Source organism: Arachis ipaensis, chromosome B03 (assembly GCF_000816755.2).
Source record: "Arachis ipaensis cultivar K30076 chromosome B03, Araip1.1, whole genome shotgun sequence".
Taxonomy (NCBI): Eukaryota; Viridiplantae; Streptophyta; class Magnoliopsida; order Fabales; family Fabaceae; genus Arachis; species Arachis ipaensis.
The window spans coordinates 22,039,651-22,056,698 of record NC_029787.2 but is presented as its reverse complement, the minus strand read 5'-3'; the positions used below and the strand labels follow the sequence as shown (position 1 = coordinate 22,056,698).

The 17,048-nt window shown below is 33.8% G+C and overlaps 1 protein-coding gene and 1 long non-coding RNA gene across 2 annotated transcripts; one reads left to right on the top strand and one right to left on the bottom strand.

Annotated features, from left to right (window-relative positions):
* On the top strand, positions 715 to 2,271 carry LOC107634238 (early nodulin-like protein 2). Its single transcript, XM_016337793.2, has 2 exons — positions 715 to 977; positions 1,788 to 2,271. Exons 1-2 carry the CDS (start codon positions 809 to 811, stop codon positions 2,207 to 2,209), a joined length of 591 nt encoding a protein of 196 aa, XP_016193279.1. The 5' UTR covers positions 715 to 808; the 3' UTR covers positions 2,210 to 2,271.
* On the bottom strand, positions 6,893 to 16,873 carry LOC110270027. The gene is made up of 3 exons (XR_002358995.1): positions 16,741 to 16,873; positions 7,942 to 7,946; positions 6,893 to 6,903 (listed from the first exon to the last, which is right to left on the bottom strand). It is a non-coding gene; the product is annotated as an uncharacterized LOC110270027 (long non-coding RNA).

Below are 17,048 nucleotides of genomic sequence, written 5' to 3'. Positions count from 1 at the left end.
TTATTTTAACTGATTTTTTATTATTTTAAATATTATTATTTTTACATTAATAATACATCAAAATTAAAATCATTAAGGTAGCGTTTGGTGGAGAGACAGAGATGGAAAGACTGAGACTGAGAAACAGAGACTAAGAGACAGGGATTGAAATAAATTTCAGTATTCTGTTTCGTGCAAAATGGGAGACAGGAATTGAAACAAGAATGAAACTCTAATTTAATTTGCACAAAGGGTAAAATTGGAATTAATTAATTAAAATAAAAGTATTTTAGGTATAAAACGTTATTAAAGTTTTAGTCTCCATCTCTAAAAATTTCAGTCTCCTGTGTCCCTACTTTTTGGAGGTACTGAAATACTGAAATTTTAGAGACAGAGACAGAAATTTTAGTACCAGTCTCTGAACTACACGATACTGAGTCTCAGTCTCTCAGTCTCTATCTCAGTACCTCAAAACAAAGGCTACTAAGTGTTACAAAACTTTATTTATTACTTATGTTGTGTTTGCCTGCAAGTAGTATATCTGTATGACTGTATATGTCAATGTGATGATGACGCCACACAAAATTAAATCAAAGAAATAAGAAGAAACTCGTTTGAAACTGCCTAGGCGAGTTTTATTATGACACTACTTGTTGCACTATAATGCCATTGCCAGCCAAAGTTTTCAGAAACAAGTTTCATGTGATACTATACAACGGTTATCCCCTCGTAATTCTCATTTCCTTAATTATATTATATGTATTAACTTCAATATTCATACTACAAGTCTACAACTTTAGTACTAATTCCATAAGTGTTTCATGTAATTATGACATTTCTTGGTCTTCTCCTTTTACCGTTGCTTCTTAGCTTCTTATCATCTCAAGCATTAGCAAGGAAATTTGATGTTGGTGGCAGAGATGGTTGGGTTGTGAAACCTTATGAAAACTACAATCATTGGGCACAGAGGAATAGATTTCAAGTAAACGACACTCTTCGTAAGTACTCTTAATCCACCTTCTCCTTCTCTCAACACAATGATATTATAAAATTTCATAACATTTAGAAAAAAAAATTACATTTCAATATATTATTTTATTTATCAAAATTACATATTTATTGATGTCTTTTTTAAAAAAAGTAAAAAACAAATTTAATTAGTTTGAATGTTAATTAAGATGACATATAACGAAATTATATTCAACTATAGTGAATTATATGGTAAAGATGTAAGTTTACATATCTTTCTTTTTATGGGATGAAAGAAAAATTCAAAAAGGTAGGATCTACACTTTTAATAACAATAAAATAATAAAAAATAACTATAAACGGAATTTATTTTCTCTCTCTATACCATTTTAATCTGTATAGTAGAGTGTCCCTTCAACTATTAGATTGATATGAATTTTATAATGAAATAAAAAGTTATACAATGTAGTGCGCTTAATATAACATAATTCAATAATTTGATTGATGAACTTTATAACAAATCTATTTTTCAATTAGTCAGCTAAAATTAGCTTTACTCCTAATTGGTTCTCTAGCAAAATCGATTTAGAAAAAATAGATATCAATCTTATTTTCATACTAAAATATGTATTGATTTAATGGCTATATTATTCAACATTTACCGTAAAAATAAAAAATCTAAAACAATTATTTTCCTAAAGTGATCACAAATATTTTTCTTCCATTTTTACATATTGCTTCAATTATATATAATAAATTTTGTTTCAAAGAACAGGAGGTCAATTAATGTTGCTTTTGATTGGGGTTGGGTGTGTTTTTTTTTTCTTCTTATGATGCAGATTTCAAATATATAGAAGGGTCTGATTCAGTGTTGGCAGTGAAAGAGGAGGACTACAATTCTTGCAACACCAATAGTCCCATGGAAAAGATGGATGATGGGGACTCCATTTTTCATTTGAACAATTCAGGTCCATTTTTCTTTATTAGTGGCAGCACTCAAAACTGTCAGAATGGCCAAAAGCTTTTCATCATCGTTATGGCTGTTAGACACCATAATCCTCCTCCACCCACTCCGGTTGCGCCGTCATCCGAGGCACCGAGCTTGCCACCTCAGCAAATTGACCCATTCAGCTTCAGTTCCCCTGGTCCTTCTCCATCTAATGAACCATCAAGCTCTACAAGATTTGGTGGTTTTAGTACAAGTGTGGGAGTGGGAGTTTGGGTGATTTTGATATTCACTAGCTTTATAGAGCTAGTTTAGTTTTTAATATGCTGTTATGTGACTTATGATTCCATATTAAATAAATATCTTCCTTTAATCTATTTTCTTAATGATTTAAGTTTAATAAGTATAAACCTTTGGTCATGATTTATATTTTGCTTTGTGGGTATTTTATCTGTATTTTTTTTAAATACTTTTTCTAAAATTTAAATAAAAAGATTTATATTAGTCTTAACAATTTAAAAAATAAAATAAAATTATGCGTTAAAAATGAAAAAGTACGTTCTAACTTCATGAAAATTTTAATTTTTGGTTTGGCTAATTTTTTTTTATGAGCACAAAGTGATTTTATACTCAAAATCACGTTTACAAAAAGTAATCATTTTTAACTTTTGCATTTTACTAACGGACTTTTAGCTATTCACACTCAACATTTATTTTCTTTTTACCGATTTTATCCTTTATACATGTTATTCTATTATTTATGGAATTCTTATTATTTCTCTTTATCTGAGTTTTTTTATCTATTATTTATTGTTTTTATTTTTTTATAATTTTGGTATAGAGTTACCAAACATAAATCATGTTGACACAAACTTACTTCTACTCAAAATCAATTCTATAAAATTACTTTTATTCAAAGGACAATTCAAATACACACTAAGTCACATATACTTTTTTTTTTCAAATTGGAGTTACCAAATTATTGATAATAAAATCCAAACGTTACTATTTTATTCCAAATAAAAAAATAAGTGACTATTCACATAAAAATATATTTGTATAATGATAATAATTAAATAAGCATCTAACAAAAGAAAATTAAAAATATCACGAGGAGCAACTTCAAACACAAGATAGCCAAAGGGTATATCACGTCCTTTCTTAGCAAGGATGTCAGCCACTGAATTAACTTCACGTAAGGTATGAGACCATTGAATGTTCAGTCAAAATGCGAATGTCAGCTATAAGAGGAGCACAAGGGTGTGTAGTTGGCAACCATTCTTAGCAAAATTAATAGTTGCAGCAGAGTCAGATTCAACCATTAAACAAGTGAAATTGTTAGCTAAGGCAATTTAAAGTCCACGAATAATTTTTCAAAGTTCGGCATGCGTAATGGAGCAACTCCCCAAGTTGCAAGTGAATCCCTTAACAAATTGGCCAAGATGATTCCGAAAAACCCCACCACAGGCAGCACTGTTAACTTGAGAGAGGGAAGAACCGTCAATATTCAGTTTGATACGCCCTTCCACAGGGGAGCTCCAATTAATAACTTGCTTCTGAAAACTGTGGTTATGATTAGGAATGGTTGGCATTTTGATGACTTTGACAATTTCATTGCACCGCACTTTCACCTGTTCAACTCTTGCCCGAACCGCAGTACTATCTCCTTCGAAAATGAATCTATTCTTGAAGTATCAAATGGAGGAGATAGTAACCCCGAACATGCAGGGCCAATCCCCTTTGGTAGTAAGGTTCTGAATTAACCAGTCAAACAGAATGAGACCAAAAAAGTTATTGCAACCCACATCCTTAGTAAAAGGAAGCCATGTATTAGCTGCATAAACACAATCTCGAAGTACATGAAGAATGGTTTCATCATGCCCGAAACATCTTGTGCACCTGGTTGTAGTTGTAAGGTGACATCTTCTCCTTTCAACATTTGTAAGGATGGCTTCATGTGAAATCAGCCAGAGAAAAGTGCGAATGCGCTCTGGACCTCTCCATCTCCAAATAAGAGTGTATAGTCTTTCAGGATTATATGGCTCTTCATTCAAATTCTGGTATGCTGTCTTTATTTCAAAGGTCCCGTCCGATGATAAGCTCCACGCTATTAGATTAGCGTTCGTCCAAGGGGAGGGAGGAGAAATAGCTACAGTTTTCTTGATTAGCTCTTTTGGCAGCCAGATTTCCAGCTTCCTTTCGTCCCAGTTGCCTGCAACATTAAGGAAATCAGTTAGAGAACTATTTGCGTCTATTGGAGCACTTACCTGATTAGCATGTTGGCTTAAACAGCCCACATCCGGGACCCAATTGTGGTTCCAGAAGTTTATCCTCGAACCATCTCCTATCCACCAAATGTAGTTTTGTTGGACATTAGGCCACGCTTTACATATGCCTTTCCATAAGTTGGATTCACTCCTCCTTCTCTTTACCTTGGGAATTATATCATTCCCTCTTCCGTATTTGGATCGGATAACTCTAACCCAAAGGCAGTCCTTTCTCTCAATGAGGCCCCCACCCTGCTTTCATCATAAAGACATGGTTCACTTTGCTAGTGTGTCGAATCCCAACTAACTAGGTGAATCTTCTTTAAATTTTCAGTGTTACCCCAGAGAAAGTTCCTGCATTTATGATCAATAACATTACAAGTAGACGAAGGTAAAAGAGCATATTGTATAGTATAATAAGGGATAGTAGAGAGGACAGATTTCACCAAAGTACATCTCCCGACAAGGGAGAGAGAAGAAGCTTTTCACAAGTTGAGTCTGGTATCGATCTTGTTAATTATATCATGGTAGTTATGTCCAGAGACTTTGGAATGGAGAACCGGAACTCCCAGATATTTACCAAGGTCATCAGTTCTAGCAAACCCCAAAGCTTCACTAATATCTCTTCGCACATTATTTCCAACATTCTTAGAGAAAAAAATTATAGTCTTATCCTGGTTAACTTTTTGACCGAAGCTTTCACAGAATGCATTAAGACATTTATTAATAACTTCAGCTTGATTAAGGCTAGCCTCTGCGAACAAGATTAAGTCATCAACAAAGCACGGATGAGATATCTCAGGAGAATCTCTCTTAATACGGATAGGTTTCCAGAACCCATGGTGGACAGCCGCATTAATAAGATGTGACAAGCGCTCAATACACAAGACGAAGATGTACGGTGATATCGGGTTACCCTGCCGAATACCTCTAGTAGAAAAAAATTCATCAAGCTCTTCACCATTCCACAACACCCTCATCTTGGCAGTCGAAATACAAGAAAAAATAAGATCAATAATATTATTAGGGAGTCCAATCCCTGTCAGAGTATCCTTAATAAAATTTCATTTGAGCCTATCGTATGCTTTCTCAATGTCAATCTTAATTTTCATCCAACCTTTAGAGCCCTTCTTATTTCTCATTGAGTGGATAATTTCTTGAGAAATGATAATATTACCAGTACTCTGTTTACTAGGAACAAAACTGCATTGGGTCGGTGCAACCAACTTTTTCATTAGTCTCCTTAGATGATTAGCTAAGATCTTTGTAATGACTTTATAGGGAACATTACAAAGACTTATCGGGCACATTTGTTTAAGACTAGTGACCGGATCAGTCTTCGGGATGAGGGTTATCAGGGTTTCATTTAACTCTTTGACTCTATCAGGATTGGCAAAGATTTGTTGAACAAGAAAGAATAGATTAGTCCCCACTCTCTCCCATTGGCTTTGAAAGAAAATTGCTTGAAGGTCATCCCTTCCAGGGGCTTTAAAGCTGGCCATATGGAACATGGCTTCTTTAATCTCTGAGTCCAAGATATTCCTGCCAATATCATTATACTCTTTAGAATTAAGATGAGAAAAAGCATTGTTAAGAATAAAGGGAATATCAGGCATAGCATCATGGTATAATTCAACAAAAAAATCATAGCCATATTTTTCAAAATATTATTATCAGTAACAAGATTCCAATTTGGGTCAAGGAGCGAGGTCACCTTGTTCTTCCTTCTTCTTATCATGGTGGAGCTGTGAAAGTACTTAGTGTTGCGGTCACCAAACTCGATCCATTTACTTCTAGATTTTTGGTACCACAACAGCTCCTCTTGAGCAAGTACATTTTCATAGTCTCTCCAAAGTTCAATTTGAAGATTCTCCAGAAAGTCATTTCTGCTCTGTTCGAGGCTAGATGCGATACCCTGAAATCTTCTGAGAAGAGTCTTTTTCCGCTTGAAAATATTCCCAAACACATTTTTGTTCCAATCCTTCAAAGAATTCTTGAAATTATTAATACCTTCAGTCCAAGAGTTCTGCATATTTCAAGAATTATTAACCATGTTTTCAAAATCTGGGTAAGAGAGCCAAGCAGCAACAAAACAAAAAGGCATTCTTTGCCTATTATGTGATCCAACATTACTAAGTTGAAGACAAAGGGGTGAATGATCTGACTTAAACATAGGCAAGTGTTTTAAAATAGCTTCTGAAAAAGCAAGCTGCCAATTCAAATTACTTACACCTCTATCAAGTCTTTCAACAAGATTACCTCTCCTCCACATATAAGGCCAACCCATAAAGCCTAAGTCAACGAGCCCGCAATCAGAGACACGGCTTTGGAAATCAGAGCAAGCTCCTCTTTCAACCCTGCTTAAACCACCCTTCCTTTCATAGTCATGTAAAATAGCATTAAAATCTCCTAAGATACACCAAAAAAGATTAACACTATCAGACAAATTGCGAATGTTATTCCAGAGAATTCTCCTAGTTAGTCGTTGGGGACTACCATAAACGGCTGAAAGCAACCAAGAATCATAGTTATTACTAGTCACTTTGAGATGAACAATTTATCCATTGTGCTCAATAACATCAACCTTCCAGGTAGAAGAGTCCCACAAGCACCATATTCCACCCGAATGATCAGTCCCCTCCACCACGAAGGAACTATCCAACCCAATTTTAGTCCTGATAGATTCACCTTTAGTACCACTAATATGCATCTCTAGGAGAATAAGAAAATTTGCATTATATTCTCTTCTGATTAGGGATGGAAATAGGCCAGGCTCTTAACAGGCCTGACCTGTCATGTAGTCAATTGGCATGAGCCTGGCCTGCAGCCTGCTATAGGCTTTTTTTTTTAAAGTGCTAAGCTTGGCTTGTTATTCAACCTGGCCTGGCCTGAAGCCTATTAAAAGGTCTGATAAATTTTTTTTATAAAAATAAAAATATTATTTAAAAAAAATATTTTTTAATAAATATATTTATATGTAATATGTTATATATGTAATTATGTATTAACAGGCCCAGACAGGCCTGACAGACCAATAAGGCTAATTAGTGAGTCTGGGCATGGCCTATTAACATAATAAGACTTTTATAAGAGCTTGAGCCTGTGCCTATTTTATAACAGGTCAGGCCAAACATAGGCCAGGCTACAGGCCCCTGGCAGGCCGCCTGACCTTTTTCCATCCCTACTTCTGATGTCACGAATCAAAGTCGGAAAAGTTCTACCGCCTGCACTCCTGTAATTCCAACTTATAATATTCATAAAAAACAAGAAATAGAAGAGAAGCCACAAAAAATAGTGACTAATTCAAGGCTGAAGCCTGGGCTGCTTCGTTCACTGGTGCAAGGGAAAGTTCCCTGGCCCTTACATTACCTTCCCCCGAATATGCCAACGCCACATTAGGTAGTATCCCTATAGTGGTCTTGAGCCTGTGCCCTAATTCAAGACGGGGAATGGAGGAAGGAGACGAAGGAGGATTAGTCATGGGATTATCACAAACAACGTAATCTCCGAAAGATGAACTCACACCTTTCGTTGCAATGAAGTCTTCGTATTGATCCCTTACAATTTGGCGCATGTACTCCATGACTACTCCTTCCATGGCTTCCGTGTCCAGATTTTTCTTTTTGGGGGGAGAGGTGGGTGTGACCTTAATTGTTGCTACGGTTAAGGAGGATGGCTTCCCAATTACTATTGGGTTGGGTTTGGTCCCTCTAACATTCTAATTAGGCCCAGTTTTAGTGAAGAGAGATTTTTTTTCTTGTTGAGGATTCTTGCCCGCACCATGCCTTAGTACTTTCTTTTGGATGGGTTGTTCTATTTCTTTTTCTTTACGGGCCTTGAAAATATCAAGCCTAGCATTAGTGGCCTCTATAGATTCCTCATTCCCATGCAATTCACTATCATGCATGATTAACGCACCTCCCTCATGCAATGCATTAAAACGAGATCCATTATCAACTAGGCAAGGATCACCACTAATCCATTATACGCACCTCCCTCAGTTTTCCACGGCTTGCACCAATCCTCAAACTCTTCTTGAGAAACTGGAATCTTGGGACATGGGTCAAAAGGTTTTTCCTCTTGATCTTCCTTATCCGCATCATTGTACCATCGGTCCTCAGGATTAGGTTCATCTTCATTAATAGGATCACCTTCCGGGTTATCTCCGGGAGAATTAGGTCCTGCTAGTGTGAGAAGTGATTCCTTGTATGTCACTTTGATTATGTCTTGCGAAGCCCCTTCACAAGTTCACATGGATCAGCAATTTCCATGTTCTCGATAGGTTCATTGAGATTAACATGCTCTCTAGTTTTAACTTTTTTAGTGCTCCGTTCAACCAAGTCTATAACTTATCTCGTAATCCTGGCAGAGCTTTCTTTGGTCATAACTTGACGTTTTTTTTTATTTTAAAATTGTTCACACTTAAAATACTTTTTTAGTGTTTTAAATCCTCAATTTATATAAATAACAATTTAGTTAAACATATTAAATTCTCTATTAATTTTAATTATCAACTTCATTAATTATATGTGAGACTTTATATAACCAAAAATTATTAGATGAGTTAATATATTTGACCAAAATATTCAATATAATACGTTACCTTAAATAACATCTTCACATGAATGCATGTTGATAAATATTCATCAAATAAATAAGTAAAAGCTCTAACTCTACTATCACTATTTATTTTTTAATCATTTTCTCTTTTTCTTTTGGGTCGAGATGGTTACGTATTTTGCAGACCTTTTCAAAGCCCATCAGTACTCTTTGACCAGCCCAACAACCCATTACGGATCCCCAACGACCCTAACCGAATAGCTGAGATACATTCACTCGTATTAGGGTTTGTTCGCTCAGCCGCCACAATTTTCTTTCTATAAAATCATCGTCTCTCTTATTTGCATCTCCTCCCTCACCTCCTCCTTATTGCAGTGTGTCTGAATTTTTTTCTTCCTCTTTATTTTCTTCTTATATCGCGCGACGTTATGGTTGCGGTTATTGGAGTAGTCTCTTAATTTTATTTTACTCTCACAGTTAGAAGAGGGAAGGCGAAAAATGATGAATCTAAATTATATCATTTGGGTGATCATCAAATATTTCATTTATTTGATATGATCAGAAATTTTACCGCTACGTTCTTTCTGATTCCTCTTCCCATTAGTTCTAGTCACCTTATTACATTTGTTTTTGTTGTTTTCGTCTATGAAATTCCGATAACTGATTTTTGAATCGCACGAGTGGTAGTAGAAAACAAAAAAAGGGGGTTTGTTGCGATGATTATAAAAATAATTCCTCGTTCTGAATGCTATTGTCATGGCATGAGAGACACGTTTACACCCATAGAATATGAGCACAAGTCCCTTTATTATATCAACTCTATGATGCATTGAATTTATTTTAAGGGAGTTGAAGTCTTTTTATTTGCAAAGCAGTACTTTTGATGTATAGACAACTCCTCAAATTGATAATGTGGTGTTTAAAGCCCTTTCCCAAATTCATTGAGGCCGGGGTTACGCACACCACAATATGTTAGTGTTATCATCATTTGTTTAATTCCGTTGATATTAACATGAATTTGTTGATTAGGTTAATTGATTTGATATTTATGTTGAGGAATATGGTTAGATTTATATAGAATATGAATTGAGTATACAAGTCTTGCAGTTCTGTGTGACATTATTTAGCATCTCTGTGGAGTGTTTGTCTCAATGTTTTGTACTTTACCGATAACCCACCACTAATAAAGTAGTAGTTGGCAAAAGTTAAAGCAGGTAAAATAAGATAAAAGAAAAATAAAATATTAATTACCCACTATTTTCTGTAAATACATGTATTTTAAATTCCGCAACGTGAAATGCTAATTGTTAACAACTAAGTGTGTATGCTAATTGTTAACAACTAAGGGTGTGTTTGGGAAACCGTTGGAAGGGAAGAAGCACGTTTAAATTTCTTGAAAGTTTCAACTTTTGGTTTGGCAAATTTTTTTATCATGAACGCAGAAGTGATTCTGCTGCCAAAACCAGCGTTTACAAGAAGCAACTATTTTTAGCTTTGCGTTTTCTTAACGGACTTTTAGCCATAGATACTAACATTTTATTTACTTTTTACCAACTTTATCCTTTGTATATGTTATTGTATTATTTATAAAATTATTATTATTTCTATTTATATGAGCTCTAAAATATAAAAAAAATCTAAGTTGATGTCCATTTTAGTAATTTTTTATCTAAAAGTGATTTTGAATGGTATAAGCCAAACAATATTTATTTTACTATAATCCATTTTGATACAAAAATTACCAAATATAAATCACTTTAACACAAACCTACTTTTGACCAAAATCAAGTTTGCAAAATCAATTTTATGCAAACTCTCGTTTGTAAATTGTGTGTTTGGATTGCAGTTTGCAAATGGGAGTTTGCATAAAATTGATTTTGTAAAATTGATTTTGATGAAAAGTAAGTTTGGGTTAACTGATTTATGTTTGGCAATCTTTATATCAAAATTGATTATAGTAAAACAAATATTGTTTGGATTATACTACTCAAAATCACTTTTAGATAAAAAATTACTAAAAGAGACATCAATTTAAATAATTTTTTTATATGTATGCAAAATCAGAATACTAACAAAAATAATATAAAAAATATTTATCATATAAATAAAATAAATACAATAAAAAATGAAAGAGAGTACTATAAATTTTATAATATCAGACAAAAAGAAAATATTCTATAATTTTTCTAGTACTATTAGTACTCTTTAATTTAGTATTATTTTGGATTATAAATTTTCATTATTTATGGCTTTATTGTTACTTATAATTAATTTTTTATTTATTTTGTCCTTTTTTATATGATCATAGATAATTTATATTATACAAAATTTTGATAATAAACGTAGTAAATAATAATTATAATTACAAATTTTATAAAGTCATAATAAAAAATAAAAAAATTAATACAAAACAAAAATAGAGTACATCAAAAAATAGAAAAAAATCATACAGATAAAAAATAATAAAAATTTCATAAAATCAACAACATATATCATATGAACAAAAAAATACAATAAAAAGTAAATAAAATTTGTATGAATAAAATCAAATAAAAAATAAAAAAATTTCATACATAACATAAATATAATGCAAGAAATGATAGAAAAAAAGAATTCATATGAAAAAAATAATAAAAATATCTTTAAAAAAAGGTCAACAACATTTGTCATATGAATAAAAGAAATACAATAAAATAAATAAATAATTATATGAACAAAGCCAAACAAAAATTAAAAAAGTAAGTTTGTGTTAAAATGATTTATGTTTGGTAATCTTTGCATTAAAATGAATTATAGTAAAATAAATGTTGTTTGGATTCTACAACTCAAAATCACTCTTAGATAAAAAATTATTAAAAAGACACCAACTTAAATAGTTTTTGTATATTATTTTATTATTTTAATTTAGATAATTGAATAGATCTTATTAATTAATTCTATAATAAAATTAATATTTATACACTAAAATAAAAATAATATATAAAAATTGGCAAAATATATATTTACAATTAATTTTTTGTTTAATTTACTTTACTTAATAGAATTAATAAATTATATTATAAAAATAATACAAAAAATTACAATTATAAAAGTGTATAATATCAAATAAATAATTAATAAAAAATAAAAATAAAAATAATAAAAAAATGAGTTCATGTAAACAAAAATAATAAGAATTTCATAAATAATATAATAACATACATGAAGGATAAAGTTGGTAAAAAGGTAAATAAAGATGGAGTATTGATAGCTAGAAGTCCATTTTACAAACACAGAAACTTAAAATTGTAGCTTCTTGAAAACCATGGTTTTGAAAGCAAAATCATTTTTGCGTTCATGAATAAAAAAATTTGCCAAACTAAAAATTAAAACTTTTAAGAAGGCTAAACGTACTTCTTCTTGTAACGCGTTTGGCAAACACACCCTAACATAGTCTAAACACAATTTGAGGGAAAGATGGAGGATGTGACTAACCAACCAATTGCAAATATTAAACGGAACCTTGAAGAGAACCAACAAGAATGGCGGATGAAAAATGAGTGATTCTAAATTCTAATGAAGAATCTCACACAAGAATTCTGTTTCTAAGACTAGTTAACCTGTGAAGAGCAACGTAGAAGATCAAACCACATATATGCACAAACCTGAAACACGATATATTTGGGAGCAAATTAATCGAAGAAAAATGAAAAACAATAATATTAGGGTGGCAAATTGAAACAAATTAATTACTATATCTAGAATCAATAGTTATAAAATGAGGATTAAATTGAACTGAGAGTTATTTTAAATTTTATCCTCTCTAATTATAAATTGCACAACTCGTCACCAATGTGAGACCACCCCACCGCACCAAACAATTAGTTGACAGCACACCTTGTTGAAGTTGGTGAGTTCGAAGGAAATCAAAAGGAAGAACCTCACGAAACTTGAAGCAGAGGAGGGTGTGTACAACTGTCACAATTTCATCACTCTTGCATTCTTTTTTGATTGTGAAAAATTACCTCCAATGTTACATCATAAGTTATTTATAATAGCTTTCAAACTAAGCTGCATAACTAACTATCTCACTTGCTAATAACTAACTACTTTGCTCACTAAAGCATTTATCCACATCAGCATTTTCTAACTAATTACTATTATACATGACCAATTAGTTCAGGTAACACCCCCTCTTAAACAGAATCTGTGATTTTCACCAGTTTGCTGCAACATTTTTGAAATAAGGTGGGAGCCAATGCCTTAGTTAGCACATCAGCTGTTTGATTTGTTGTTGTGATTGGCAGCAACTTGATTACTTTTTCTTGCCATTTATCCCTCACTACATGGCAATCCATATCTATATGCTTAGTTTTCTCATGAAACACCGGATTGGCTGCAATGTGCAAAGCTGATTGGCTGTCACAGTACACTGCAATCGACTTGTCTTGCTTCACTTCCAAGTCTTCTAGAATGTAAGTAATCCATTGCGCTTCCCTCGTAGCCATGGCAAGGGCTCTGTATTCTGCTTCACACGATGACACTGCCACTGTATTTTGCTTCTTACTTTTTCATGACACAATAGATGTTCCTATGAAGAAATAATAGCCCGTTATAGATCTCCTAGTGTCTGGACATGTGCCCCAGTTGCTGTCCGAAAAACCAGTAGGCTCTAAATCTATTTGAGATGAGAACATCAATCCCAATGCTGGCTCATTTTTGAGATATTTGAGTACCTTTAAGGCTGCTTCAAAGTGCTTGTCAGTAGCACAGTCCAAAAACTGGCTTAGTCTTCCAACTGCATACCCTATATCTGGTTTTGTATTAGTTAGATATAACAATCTTCCAACTAGTCTTTTATACTCTGCTGTTGAGCTCAGAGGAGTTCCAGTGCTCTTTGTCAGTTTGATGGTATAATCCATTGGAGTTGATGTTGTCTTGCCTTCCATTAATCCGTAGTCCTTGAGGAGGTCGATGCAATACTTCCTTTGACAAACCGCAATCCCCCTCTTACTTCGAACTACCTCTAAACCCAAGAAAAATTGCAACTCTCCAATGTCTTTGATTTTGAAGAGGTCATGTAGATGCTGTTTGAGGAAGGTAATTTCTTTCAAATCATTTCCAGCCAATATTAAATCATCTACATAGACTAAAATAGCGGTGAATATGCTATTGGATGACTTGGTGAAGAGACTATAATCATGTCTTGATTGAGAGTATCCAGCATTGAGCAGAGTGGTGCACAGCTTGGTGTTCCATTGTCTGCTGGCTTGTTTCAAGCCATAAAGGGAACGATCCAGTTTGCAGACCAAGTCTGGGGAGGGCAGAGCGAGTCCTTGCGGTGGGCGCATATATACTTCTTCAGTTAAGTCACCATGCAAAAAGGCTGTGTTGACGTCCAATTGATGGACGAACCAACCCCTCACTGCAGCAATAGACATGAGAATTCGGAAGGTGTTCATCTTAACCACAGGACTATATGTCTCGAAATAATCTACCCCAGCAGTTTGGGTAAATCCCTGAGCAACCAGCCTGGCCTTGTGACGATCAACCGAACCATCAGGCTTCAGTTTTAGCCTAAAGACCCATTTGCAACCCACAGCTTTCTTCCCATTAGGAAGTTTGGTAAGAGTCCAAGTTCTATTTTTCCTTAGAGCAGTCAATTCAAAATTAATAGCCTCCTGCCAACTAGGATCACAGATGGCCTCAACATAGCATTTCGGTTCTTTGGTTTTAGGTTGAGAAGTGTGTGTGGTAGATAGAACGGTAGAAGCATCAAGGGGAAGGAGGAAAAATGGTGATTTTGACTAAAAAAACATGATTGTAGATTGATCAAAGAAATTTGCTGTTTGCTGATGTAACATGTTTTCAAAATTTTCAAGAAAAAACTTATGAAAATCATGTGAGTTAAAACTTGAATTCAAGGAACAATTGTTGTATGAATTCACTGACACAGCAGGCATGCAATGATAATCCTCTAAATATGTAGGACGCTTTCTATCTCTTGTAGATTTCTTAATAACCTAAGGTGTCTCGGATGCAGTACTAATGAATGGTGACTCATTCGACCTTACTGATGCTGGTAAGCATTCAGATGTGTCAAACTCATGATGCATTGGAACTAATTGATTATGTGATAGTGATGAATGAGGATTAATGCTACTATGAAATTCAGGGAATGAATCATCAAATGCAAAGTTGTGTAATGTGGATGGTGCAGAATTAGTGGCAGTGTTACTTGCTTTTGAACTTTCAAATGAAAATGGGAATATATTCTCATAAAAGTATACATTTCTTGAGATTAATATATTTCTACTTGTTATATCATATAAAACATATCCCTTAACACCTTCCTTAATACCCAAAAGTACACATTTGACTGCCCTTTGTTCTAATTTGGATCTATGTGCTAATTTTGTTAAAGCAAATCTTAGACATCTAAACACCTTAAGGTAAGATATGTCAGGTGGTTTTCCTTTCAAAATCTCATAAGGAGAACGATTTTTCAATAAGACACTAGGAACTCTGTTAATGATATGTACCGAATGCCTTATTGCAAAATCCCAAAGTTTCTTTGGCATATTAGAATGAAACATCATGGCTCTAGCAACTTCTAAGATATGTTGATGTTTTCTTTCTACAATGCCATTTTATTGGGGAGTTTCTACACAGGTGGTTTGGTGTATGATGCCTTTGGATGCATAGAATTTGTTCAATTTAAATTCATATCCATTGTCAGTTCGGATTTTTTTAATGGTCACTCCAAATTGAGTTTCAACCATTTTTACAAAACTCTTGACTAATTCACTGGCTTCACTTTTCAATTTCATAAAGTAGCACCAAGTGAATCAAATTTTGTCATCAACAATAGTAAAAAATATCTAAAACCCAAAATAAAAATGTTATTGATAGGACCCCAAATGTCAATGTGTATAATGTCAAAGATGTTCATGTTCTTAGAGATTCTTGACATAAATGGCAGCCGTTTTTGCTTTGCATAATGGCAAGAATCACAAGGCTTATTGCTACATGTTGAAAATTTCAAATTTTTGTATTCTCTTTTCTTAACAGCAATCCTATCATTTGGTAGATGTCCTAATCTAAGATGCCACAGTGCAGAATGCTCTATTTGTGTGTGTTGTGCAGATAGCATAGATGCTAAAGATGTGAATGCAGCTTGTGATGCAGTTTGAACAGGTGTTAGGTCCTCAAAGGCATAGAGTCCTCTCCTTTGTTCAGCTACACCAATTGTTCTCTTGATAGTCTTGTCCTGAATTTCACACTCATTTTCATAAAAAATCAGTTTGCATTTTAAATCTGCTGTTAGTTTTGATACTAATATCAAATTGAATTTAAAGCTTGGAATATAAAAGACAATCAGCAAATAAAATTGATCAGAGAACACAACTGTGCCTGCAGTATTGACCAGTGTGTTTGTGCCATCAGGCATGCTAACCAACACAGGTTGAATCGGATGTAATTTTTGAAATGAATTTTTAATATATGAAACATGATTGGTCGCTCCTGAATCGATGACCCATGATTTAGGACTGAAAACTGAAAGTGACATTATGTAAAATACCTTGGTTTGAATTTACAACTGCCTTTGTTATTACATCTGCCACCAGTGTCAAGTAAGCTCCATTTTTTTTTATTAGGGTTAAGTATTCTTTTCGTCCCTAAGGTCTGAGGCCAAAATCAAAATCGTCCCCGACCTTTTTTTGTTATTAAAATCATCCTCAACGTTACAAAACGTTATAAAATCATCCTTTTCTACTTTAATTTTATTCTTTTTACCAAATTATCCTAACTCTCTTCCCTTTCTTCTCCCTCCATCTCCTTCCTCATACCCCCTCCTCCGCACCCCACTTCCTCATACCCCCTTCCTCATGGCACAATATCAATTATCTAAAGAAACTTCAAAACTTGATGTTTTTTGGTTCTAGATAATAAGGCTCTATCGAAAGTTGCTGAGAAATTGGAGCTAAAGGTGATGATTGAGGAAATGGAATCTTCAACAAGAATTGATGATGCTCCCACGGTGTTCATTTGTCCAATTTCACTTGAGCCAATGCAAGAGCCAGTAACACTTTCAACTGGCCAAACCTATGAAAGATCCAACATCGTCAAATGGTTCTCACTTGGCCACAGAACTTGTCCCATAATATTGGAATGACGATGATGGTGGTAATTCTCTCACATCAAATAATACTCTCAGCCACTTGATTCTTATTTGATTCTCTCATAAGTACGTAGCCATGAAGAAGAAATTAGAGAATGTTAAAAGGTAGGCTGAACTTTGAGGGATTGGGGAAGGGGATGGGGTGCCGAGGGGGGTGGGGTGTTAC

Coding starts and splice junctions, on each gene's coding strand:
- LOC107634238 (XM_016337793.2), top strand. CDS start 809: ATGACATTTCTTGGTCTTCTCCTTTTACCGTTGCTTCTTAGCTTCTTA. Junction 978..1,787: donor TCAAGTAAACGACACTCTTC/GTAAGTACTCTT, acceptor CTTATGATGCAG/ATTTCAAATATATAGAAGGG.